The 12,060-nt window shown below is 42.0% G+C and overlaps 1 protein-coding gene across 4 annotated transcripts in view; it reads right to left on the bottom strand.

Annotated features, from left to right (window-relative positions):
- TANC1 (tetratricopeptide repeat, ankyrin repeat and coiled-coil containing 1) overlaps window positions 1–12,060 on the bottom strand; it is a 153,282-nt gene that overhangs the window by 79,582 nt on the left and 61,640 nt on the right. For all 4 annotated transcript variants that reach the window (XM_029072365.2, XM_029072367.1, XM_039913019.1 and 1 more), the window contains exon 3: window positions 6,678–6,881. In XM_029072365.2, coding sequence (XP_028928198.1) covers window positions 6,678–6,881 — 204 coding nt within the window. The remainder of the gene's footprint in view (window positions 1–6,677; window positions 6,882–12,060) is intronic.

Genomic DNA, 12,060 nt, shown 5'->3' with positions numbered 1-12,060 from the left:
CCCCTCTCCCTAAAAAACACAGAAAATATCCCAAGTTATTTCCAGGGGTGAAAACTGTGAAAATTAAAAGCAACTCATTCGCAATTAGTCTTTACTTCAGGCTGGGTTAAAAGTAGCTCTTGAAATGTTATTAGCAGCTCCAGCAGCTCACACCACTTCATTGTGACAGCTGACCAGATAAGGGCTGCAAGCAGTAAGGACAGCCAGGGTTCCACACATCAAAAGGCCACATCAAAGAGGCCAGCAGGGGCCGGGGCTCAAATGGGGCCCAGAGAAAGGAGAACTGCAAATATAACCAAAAGCCAGTTTGCTCTTCAGGAAAACTATTTCTGTCAATGAGGTACATTGGAAATTACACCCCAAGTAATTATTCTCTTCTTCCTTTGAGCACAAGGAGGGAGAGAAATTGAAAAGTAAATATAAATATATATATATATACACACACACACACACACCAACTCTGTTTTATTGTGCTCTCCCAAGCAATTAGTACAGTGCTCTGCATACATTAAGTGCTCAATAAATACAACTGATTGATGGCATTTATTGACTGCTTACTCTGTGCAGAGCGCTCTATTAAGCACTTGAGAATATACAATACTACAGAATTGGTGGATATGATACTTGCCCACAAGGAGTTTTGTTTATATCAAAGAAATATCAGATTAGCACAAGGAAATAATATAAAACACAGTGGGAGAGGTTGTTTTTCTTTCTTTAAAGGGGCATGTTTGCCCTCAAGAACTTATTTCATTCCCATCTTAAATGGGATTCCCAAGGTCTCATGAGGAAGGAAGTCCTGTATCGCTGTCACATAAAACAAATGCTATGATTTAACCAATACCCGCCGCCCCAGAAAGGGAAACATTAGCTATTCCTTGAGTGTGGAAGTTTGTGTACATTGTAGGGTGAAGATGTTCAAATGATAAGGGAGAAACTAGCTGATATGAACCACTCTTTGACAGTCTCTTAGAGAAATAACCTCATTTTGCATGAGATTCTGATCAGCCAGAAAAACCTAATCCCTAGGAAGGATTTTCCTTCAAATGCCCTATTTCTATGTATGTCATCCACTTTAAGAAAAACAAAATCTCCATTTTTCCCCCCTTTGGAAGGTTTTAATCAACATCATCATCATTAATCAGTATTCATCAAGCACACAGGAGCACTGTACTAGGAGCTGGGGGGCATACGGTTCTGGGAATAGTATGCATTTTCATGTGGCCACTTCTAATCTCATTCCTCCAGGATTTACACTGCCAAATATGATGGAAAGCAAGATCATTTTCAAAATGCCATCCAAGTGTACAGGTGTTTTACTCAGTGGGGACTTACCCAGGAAGCCAAGAAGGCCACAGTGTAAGAGGCTTGGTGTTTTCCCATCACAGGTCACTTGTGCAACGTCCCCTTCCAGTGACAGTCCAGTGTTTGCTTTTTCAAATCATCTTCCTTCAGTTCTGAACTGGCTCCTGGCAGTGAAATGGCACCTGAACTCCCCTAGAACTAGGGGTGGGGTAGACTGGAGACTGAGCCGGGGGAAGGCAGGAGCCCTAACCCGAGCTCTCTTTTGCCAGGGGATAGTGTCGGCCACCAACTGGGTTAACTTGGTTTTGGAGGCCATCTGCCATGGCAGCAGGAAATGCCACAGGTAGAGCTATCTGTCTCCTCCCTGGGTTTCCTGTTTCTATTTCAAGTTGATAGAACATTGGCTTTGTAGAGAGGTCATCTGAAGTGATCTCCACAGGTTTTATGAATCAGGAATGAAAAAGGTGGAGGAGAAGGGGAGATTTTCTAATTCCACTTCTTTGCAGAAAGCAGAAGTGATTTCTGGTCCAGACCTAGGCTTTCCCAACAGCTACTGCACCACCATAGGGCACAGCTGACACTGCAGCAGAGTGTGACTATAAGCTCCCCTCTATACGAATAGCGGGTGGGAAACACAGTGGGGAAAAGCTCAAAATGAGAAGAAAAAGGAAGAAGAGCCAAAGGATACTGAGAAGGAAAGGAGGAAAAAATGGTTGCCAAACCAACTTACACTGAACGATTTTTCTAGCCTCACCATCTGATGCCAGAGGAACCTGTCAGAAACACTTTCCTTTTGAGAAATTCAGAGATTACCCAGGAAACCAGAATATTTTGCAAGGTGATAGTTCTTAGATGAACTATTCTACACCAAATTGTCCAACATTACATATTTTTAAAGATCTCCCATATCTGTAATTTATTTTAAATGTCTCTCTCTATATATAAACTGTAAGCTCCTTGTGGGCAAGAACTGTGTCTACAAAATCTACTGTATTATATTCTCTCAAGTGCTAAGTACATTGGCCTGCATACAGTAAGTGCTCAATAAATACCACTGATTGACTAACTCAATCAGCTAATGCAATAAGAAAAGGCACTAAATATTACTCATACTGATGCCAGCTGCAAGAGCCTACCTATTGATATACAGTGAGAATTGACCACCACTTTTACAAAATCAGAACTGACCACCATTTCTGAAGACATTTCTGTAAATGATTACTCTATGAAGAGCGGCTGGGGGTGTCCACAAAACACTGTCTGTCATCGGTGTACATGAATAAAGAGTCTGCATACCCCATGTATTACTAATACACCTAAACAATATACCCAAACCCTAATTTAAAAATAGAAAAATGGCCCACAAACCACATGAAGAATCAAATATCCAGACAAGAAATGAACTATTTATTGGCTTCACATAGTGGGAGTGATTTACGAAAGGAACATCTTTCCAAATGTAACATTTTGCATTTACTTTTTCCAAAGTCCATATAAGCACTTCCCAGGAGCAGAAGCAGGGGGGCAACACCACAGCCCCTTTAAAAATGTTATTTTACATTGAAAAACAATTATTTCTCACAATATATCAAACATAGATAACCAATTAACATTTCTTTAGTTAACATTATTGTCACTTGTTTTTAATATCTAGACACTTAACATTTTAAAAACTACTTTCATGGTGCTTAAGACTGGACAAAATTTGGAACCTAACATGAAATAATCAGGGCTAGGTGGTGCTATGGAATTTTTGATGGTCAGTATTGACCTCATAACAACTAAAAGCCTTTGGCTTTCAGTGCTTCCAAAAGTATAAATTTCCTGAAGTCCTTCTCATATGCTCATTTTGGTAAATGTTGTTTCTCCCTGTGAACCCAAGAGAGCTGAAAGCAACCTTCTCTGACAAAATTAACTCAAGTGGGACATGGTTTTTCTTCTTTTGTACATCAGAGGACAGAGGGCAGTGAATGCTGAAAGCACAGCCAGTGACGCTAGCACAGCACCTTCTCACACCAATGATATATTAACTGGTCATGCAATTATTCTCAGTAATATTGTTCTACATTTTTAAAATAGGGTATTTAAAATCTGGTGCGCATTCACTACCATATGCTAACTATTGCAAAAGCTAGGCTGAACATTAAGCCTCTGGATGCTATTCCAACATTATAATTGAAAATGCGTACAGAAACTGGGTGCAAAGCCCAGCTACTCGGGGAACATTCTGTTTCAGTTCACTGCAATTTTCAAATAATTTTTTGAAGTTCAACTCAGCCTCATTAGGTACATATCTGCAATTTCTTCATTTATATTAATGCGTCTCCCCTTCGAGACTGTAAGCTCGTGTGGGCAGGGAACATATCAACTCTCCTGTACTGTACTCTTCCAAGTGCCCAGTTCAGTGCTTTGCACATAGTAAGCTCTCAGTAAATACCATCGGTTGATCTCCTTACCAAAGATAACCCATGAACCCAAGGAGAGATGAGGGTTGGAGCTCTTACACCAACCACAATAGCATCCCAAACCCCACAGGGCAGCATAAGAGCTGCTCCTCTTTGAATTTGGATCTGCCGCCTGTGGACAGAGCTGCTGTTGTCATCGCCCCCACCCTAAAGCCTAGACAGCTCTGTTGCCAAGGTCACAGCACCTGGAACACATGAAGCTCACATGGTGGGCACATGGTTCTGCTGCTGTGGGGGTCTGAAGCTCCAAGTCCCATTCATTCATTCATTTGTATTTATTGTGCACTTAACTGAGTGCAGAGCACTGTACTAAGTGCTTGGAAGAGGACAATACAACAATAAACCGACACATTCCTTACCCACAGTCTAGAGAGCCCCAGTGGAACCCTGAGGCTGAGTGGCCATAGTGGGTGAGTGAGGCTGGGGCAAGGATACCTCCTCCTTAACGGGATTTCAGGGCACGGGCAAAATGAATCTATTACACCCAGGCTCGGGGCCCAGTGAGGGTCAGAAAAGAGGTGTTTATTAAGCGCTTACAAGCCAATTGGATCACACACACAGAACTATACTCCTCCTGCCACCAGGAGGATGGAAGTGCCACCTTGACTCCACTTGTGGTCTCTTTCCAGAAAGAACGGGGCAGGCAGAATTATGGCTGTCTGCTCTACCCAAATATGGGCAATAGTATTTATTGTACTTATTTATGTATTTATGTACTAATTGTAATAGTGATCATATTTATCAAGCACTTACTATGTGTTAAGTGCTGGGAAAAAATACACAGGGTGTGAACCTAATGGTGGCATGCACTCTAGACTGAAGCCCGGAGAGGCTGGGAGATTAGAGAGATGGCTGTAATAGCTGCCTAATAATCATGATGTAATGAAAATCTGAACCAGAAGTATTGGCTCTTTTGAGGGCCACACACTGGAAAGTGTTGCCCAAAAGTGGATAAAAGGGATTTTGAAAAGGATCTTCCAAAAATAGAGAGCAGTTAAACATCCAGATAGTTAATGCAGTCATATGCATGAACATGGGGATATGATTGTGGTATCCTTAAAATCTTTGGGGCATTTTCTCCTTGAGTAGAGGAAAAGTCCATACAAATATTTAAGCATTTCTTCTCCTTGAAAACTGGCAGGCTTACTGTACTTCAAATCTTTAACCCATTTAATAAGATATGTTTGGCAGTCATAAGTTCCACAGCAGCAAAACAGTGATCGTTAAAATGGGTAATTTTGATCAGATTTTTTTTTAATCAGTGTGTACACTTTAAACCCATGGGACAACTACAGTAAGTATTCTCTTACTGGTAAACTTAAAAATGACTTTAAATTAAGACAGTCACCATTCAGTTGACATCTGAAAAAAGCCAGAACTGGGTGGAACAAAAATCTCGTTTGCAGCTGTGACATTACATTAGTGAACAAACTGACATGGCACAATTTCTACCATCAGTGATTGAGGGTGCACTGTCGCCACTCACTTTTATTAGAGTCATTTTAAAGCAATTCAGTTTTCTGAACTATTTCTCTTCCTAAATAATGATCATGAAAAACACAAATATTTAAAAAGGACAGGAAACAGACACACCAATTTCAGAGCCTCATTAGAGGAACAGCGCCAAGGCTCTCCCAAAATATTTATTCAGAGGACAGAGATCTAGAAATCCTCTCACACTGGCCTATGTGCACTGGGCACGGAGCTCTCTCGACTACCCTAAGGCTAAAAAATCCCTATGCAAACAGACGTAGAACAGGTTTACAGTTCCAAGCAGAAGTTTAAGATAGCTTTACCAGCTGCTAACAAAACCTGTCAGAACTTCCGCGATATCAGCCAGCTGAAGTTTAAAAGAGGAATACTGATTGAACAAGAAGCCAAAGAGCTCACCTAAAACCACTCTCCCCTATCCTCACTCCTTTTCAAAACAATCACATTTATTGAGCATTTCCTCTGAACAGAACACTGTACTACACCAGTGGAAGAAGACATCTGTGTGTGAATTCACAGATTCACAATCTAGCAGGAGAATATTCTGTAAATATGCTGTTTGGATAGTTTTCAAACATTTCACTTTTGTATCTGTTACAATGCTGGATGATGTAATCATACAAAATCGAAGTGCCTGAACAATACGTCCCTAGACATCAAAATGGATGCCAAGAGGGCAACCATTACATGGTTCCTCCAAGTTTCATGCTGCCACTGACAAACATATAACCTGAGTCAGAATAAAACACTGGTCTGACCCACTAGCAGAGCTCCTTACTATTTCTATATGTTCTTACTTATACTGGCCTAAATCTATATTGGCCTAAATGTGCTCTAGATGTCGTATCCTGCAACTCACGGTCAACAAGCCAAAAAGATGATTAGCAGTCACTCTAAGACTTATTTATATATATTTTTTGGTGAAAAAAACCTGTCCAATGAGTCGGGTAACATAAGTCTGATTATTGCTTAATTAAATTGCATCATCCTGGAACAAAGTGCTTCTTTAATAAACTGTTCTTTTTCTAATAGTGATGTTTTTAAACGCAAGGCAGGAATGGGCAAAACAAGGCCCCCAAATGATTCTACCTGACCCGGCAAAAGGAAGAAACAGATACATTCCCACTGCATACAGACTTAAAATGCAGTGTACAGTATGTGCACAATTCTAAGGGAACTTTATATGATAAATGCCATAACAAGTCTATCGACATTGCAAACCCAATAGTCTTTATGGGTTAGGGTTTCATTAAGTTGTCCTCCAGTCCAATTAGCCGCCATTCGTGTTTCAACACCAAAGTCCTTTCCCAGATACTTAATTCATTTTATAATTTTGCATATTTAACTGCTTCCAAAAAAATGGATTTTAAAAAAATTCCCATACCAGAGGATGACTTCCTTGACAAAATTTGTTACCTGGGGATTTTTTGCTTGATCTTGATGGCATCAGATAGGACTGGCGTGGCAGCAAAGGTGATGAAGGCAGAGACATAGAGACTCCTTTAGCCAAGCTTGCTCTGTATGGGTCTTCCGCCACAGGAAGGTGACCAATGGAAAACTCTGCAGCGTGGCCAGGTGTAGTGACAACCTGGGATGCATTCTCTGAACAGAAGTCCCCTCCTGGCAAAAGAAAGGTGGTTATTTAGGCCATCTATCACCTACAAGCCTGTACACATGACAAATTCATAAGATCTAATACTTAAAATCTAATTACCCCAGAAGGGCAGAGATAAGACTCTCAAATAGCATTCCTGCAGGGATGGCTTTGACCCCTCATATAATCCTGATGTCTCAAATGAGGAGAACCGGTAGACTGATGTTTTTTGTCAGACAAGCCTGGTTTCAACTGGAGAACTGGATCAAGTGGACCTCCTTCCCACCACATGCCCATGTCCAGCTCAGGGACATTCCCCAGCAAGAAAACCACAGTGGAGCTGGTCAGGCATGTGTACTGAAACCTCCAGAACAATCTGTTTCCAGTGAATAGAGAGGAAGGAAATTAATTAAGCTTGGACCATCCATGACTTCCAACACTGAGTGGGAATCTGGGAGAAAACCAGTGCTACCAGTCTGGAACTCCCAAATCTTCTAAGAACCCAGAAAAACTGATTTTGAGAACGGGTCACTGCCCTAGTCTAATATTTTATCATAGGACATTTGTTCTACTCTCTATCTGGTCCTTGCTCTTCCTACTGCCCCCACCATTTGCATATACCTTGTATGCCTGTCTCCCTCATTATTAGATCGTGAGTCCATCAAGGGAAGATTACCTGAGTTTTGCTTCTGCTCGTACTTTCCCAAGTGCTTAATATAGTACTTGGAACTCAGTAGGCTCTGTTTAATACAAGACTTATTACTACAAGCCCTGGCAGGACAGGTAAAACCCAATCCCTCTTGATTAACATCTTTACGCTTCTGCCTACTGTTATCCTTTTCTGTCCCTTTCCCATTGTGGGGAGAAGGAGAGGTGGGATGGGAGGGAGAGGATACAAGCAGTGCTTGACTAGGGTGGCAAGAGGAAATTTCCATCAGTCTATTTTGCCTCAGTCAACTGGTTGGATAGAGGGTTTGTAGGAGAAGCACTTGAAATTAAAGGAGCAAAAGGAGTCTGGGGAGTGCTGTGAATTTCAATTGTCTTGACTTCCCTTTCTCTGAAAGCCATAGATAATTAAGAATTGGCTGAAAGAGCTGTTAAACCCAAAACAATCTCACCAGTAGCTGAAAATCACAAAAATATTTGTGGTATTTGTTGAAATGCTTACAATGTGCCCAGCACTATGCTTAGTGCTGGGGGAGAGTCAATACAAACAGATCAGACACAGTCCGAAGTAGCAAGAAGCATCATGGCCTAGTGGATACAGCATGAGCCTGGGAGTCAGAGGACCTAGATTCTAATCCCAGTACCACCACTTGTCTGTTTGTGATTTAGGGCAAGTCACTTAACTTTTCTGTGCCTCCGTTACCTCATCTGTAGAATGGGGATTAAGACTGTGAGCCCCTCATGGGACATGGACTAAGTCCAACCTGATTTGCTTGTACCTACCCTGGAACTTAGTACAATGCCTGGCACATAGTAAGCGCTTAAATACCATAAAAAGTCCCTGTCTCACATGGGGCTCAAAATCTAAAGGGGAGGGAGAACAGGCATATATCCCTAATTTTACAAATAAAAAAGCTGAGACCCAGAGAAGTTAATTGATTTGCCCAAGATCTCAGAGCAGGTAAGTGGTAGAACTGAAATTAGAACCCGACCTCCTGACTTCCAGGTTCTTGATCTTTCCACTAGGCCATGCTGCTTCTAGTGGCGGAAAAGAGGCCACACCTAAAATCACTTTGGAGTCGACCCAGATGGACAGGATGGAAAAAAAAATGTTGCCCAATTTGGTTTGGCTTCCGCCTTAGGGCTGTGAAGTAGAAGATCACAAAAGGCTTCAGAATACCAAAATATAAAAGGAAAAAATAGAATAGAGCATAGCTGTCCACCACACAATTTAAAAAAACAATGTGCACACAGAAAGGAAACAGAGATCGGGTCAGATTGGGGTTGGGAAGAAAGTAGACAATGTTCCAGGAAAATAGATTTCAACCCAGTAACTATCTCCATTATTTCCAAAGCTGGCTCAAGACCTAAAGTAGCAGAGGCCTAAGACAGCTATAGCTATGGTTTGTAGTAGGCAAACTACAAATTAGTTTTCATCCTTTACCACTGAAGGGTGTCTTCATTTGTGTTAGGGAACCAAGGAATTACTCAAGTGCCAACATTCCTAGGTCCCCACACATTCCTCTTTTCAGAACTGAAAGCCCAGGTCTTCCACACTGGAAGATTTGCCAGATATTCATTTTACTAATGTCTATTTCCCCCTCTAGACTGAAAGCTCATTGTGGGTAGGGAAAGTGTCTACAAACTCTGTTCATTCACTCATTCAATCGCATTTATTGAGTACTTACTCTGTACAGAGCACTGTTCTAAGCACTTAGAGGGTACAATTCAGCAACAAATAGAGATAATCTCTAACCAACAATGGGGCTCTATTGTACTGGACTTAGTACAGTGCTCTGCACAGAGTAAGCGCTCAATAAATGTCACTGATGATGATGATAAAGCAAAAAGTGTTCGACAGCCCCCCTCTTGAAAATAGGTAGATAAGGCAAATTTGGAATCAGGAGTTATGTCTTTGAGCCTTTGTGTAAATCACATAACCAGATTATTTTCACGTTTACCAATTCAACAGTAATACTGTGAGGGCAAGACAAGAAAAACATTTTAAAAATTGCTGCAATTTTCTAAGGCAAAAGTCCCAAGACCATAAGAGTATAAACAATCTCATTACGAGGTCAAATTAATGTTCCACCCAATATTCAGGATCTAAAGGATAATAGTATCTATTGGGCCCCTACTCGGTGCAGAGCACTCTACTAGGCACTTAGAGTAGAGTCCCTGCCGTAAAGGAGCTTAAAATCTAAGAAGAGCAGGACGATGCTCTGTTGAAGGGGAGAAAAAGAAGTCAGTACTTCTATGGTGTCCAATGACCCATGAAACCAGGAAAAATCATGAGACGATGACTGTTTTCTTAAATACTGGTCAGATTTTTCTTCTCTACTCTGATCCAAGAATGGAGCTGAGATAGGAGTTGAGAGAGAAGGCCAACTCCCCCCTTCCCCCAATTAAAAATTCTGTCTAGGAAATTTGTTTATTCCTAGTGAAGCAAATATTTTCATTAACTGCAAATCTGGTGGGGTTGAGTTTCCACTGCATGTTGTAACCGTTAAGACCTTCAGCCTTTGCAGCAGCTGTTCCGTGGCCCTTTGATTTGATGCAGTCTGCTGAAAGATGGAGGGTTTAAAGCAGGGAGGAAAGGAAAAGGTTATTTTTCTGCATGCACAGTGGAACGTCTGAAACTCAAGTTTCTGCAGAAAATCTGCTTGAGGAACACTGCTGGATTCAAACCTATCGGAAACAGTGGGCGTGATGGGAAGAGGCTTTTGTCTCTGGATGTCAGGCCACAAAGTAGCCTGATGATTCAACGGGTTCAGAAGCTGGAGACCGCCCCTCCAGGGGGCGAAGGGGAAAGGTCGAGCCAAGTGTAAATGTCCTGCTCTGTTGTCAGGGCTGGGCACGGCAAGCAGTCGCTCTTCTGTTGGAGAATGAGACGCTGGCCCTGCGTACGGTGGCACTGGGAGATTTACCATTAAGCAACAGATATTGAAGGAGGGATAACAGGATTGGAAGAACTCTCTCTGGAACAGTTGGCATTGTTGCACAATTATTTTTTTTTAAGGCTACAAATGATCAGCTTTTCTGCTATTCCTGACCCACTTTATTCCTGACCCACCTGCAGTTAATGGTAGGAAACACTTTATTCCCCCAACCTGCTACAACAATTGCTCCTGCTGCACACACTGACAGAGCAGGGTAAAGAGCTTTCACATAGAGGGGCTTAAAGCAGAGGAACCATATTATCATTTGGCTAATGACCAGGCTTCTTCCAGGACAAGGGCTACTCGCACCACCCCCCTGTGACACTAACACCTACCACCGCCAGAAACCACAACATACCATCTGTCCTCTGTCAAAGGCTAATGAGAAACCAAACACTTCAGAGCATATTTGTAGGATCCCAACCTGCACACGGAAAATAGGTCCGGATCTTCCCCAGGAAGCAAGAGAAGAGCAGACCAGGGTAGCAGAAATACACAGAAAGAAGGCTTTGTGTAGGAGTTACCGAAGAGTTCCTTTTGCTTTACAAAATTTGGGAAGTAGTTAGAAATGAGGGCATAAGACAGTGCAGAGACAGCCCAAAAGACTGGAGAGGACACGACTGTAAAAGGAAAGGGGTTTAATAAGAGTCTTGAGTTTTAGTCCTGAATCTGCCACTGACTTGCTGTGACCATGAGCCAGGCACTCAACCACTTGCCTGTTTCCTTATCTGCTAAATAGAAATGATATCTGCCTCTCCCTATTTAACAGGGTTACTTTGAAGACAAAGGAGAAAGTCCTATGGAAAATACAAAAGTACTCTAGTTTCTGACTACGGTGTGTTTTATCCTTAGAGAAGCAGCGTGGCTCAGTGGAAAGAGCACAGGCTTGGGAGTCAGAGGTCGTGGGTTCTAATCCCAACTCTGCCACTTGTTAGCTGTGTGACTTTGGGCAAGTCACTTAACATCTCTGCACCTCAGTTACCTCATCTGTAAAATGGGGATTAAGACTGTGAGCCCCATGTGGGACAACCTGATTACCTTGTATCCTCCCAGCACTTAGAACAGTGCTTGACACACAGTAATCGCTTAACAAATGCTATCATTATTATTAAGGTAGGATTGTAGTGGTTGGAGGGGGTAGGATGGAGATGAAGTTATGTCAGAAGAGATTGGTATAAAGGCAAAAGATATTCATGGACAAAACTGCAGCTGTTATGACAGGTAACGATGTCTACGATCACAGAAGTAGCAGTTTGGTTGTACATCAACCATTAAAGTTATCAAACGTTTGTGGGGGTAATGGAAGAGGTTTTTGTTTGGTAATTTTAGAAGCCCTTTCTTTGACAACAGACATTCACCTGGGGCTTCAGAGTTCCAGCAACCTTTCTGGAGATCACTGGCACCTTAAAGGGACTCCCACTACAGAGAAGTGCTGCATTATTTGTGGCTCACAATGCTATACCACTACTCAGGGTAAATCGCTGCTGTCAAAGAAGCCACGAGATCATTTCCTCTATAAAGCACAGCCCTGCCTGAGATACTGGTGAATCAGATTTCTGCATGTTGGGTATTAACTCCCCCAAGTCTGTCCTTCCCAACA

The sequence above is a fragment of the Ornithorhynchus anatinus genome, chromosome 9 (genome assembly GCF_004115215.2).
Source record: "Ornithorhynchus anatinus isolate Pmale09 chromosome 9, mOrnAna1.pri.v4, whole genome shotgun sequence".
In the NCBI taxonomy this organism is placed as follows: Eukaryota; Metazoa; Chordata; class Mammalia; order Monotremata; family Ornithorhynchidae; genus Ornithorhynchus; species Ornithorhynchus anatinus.
The sequence above is the reverse complement of the archived record's forward strand: the minus strand, read 5'-3'. Positions and strand labels throughout refer to the sequence as shown.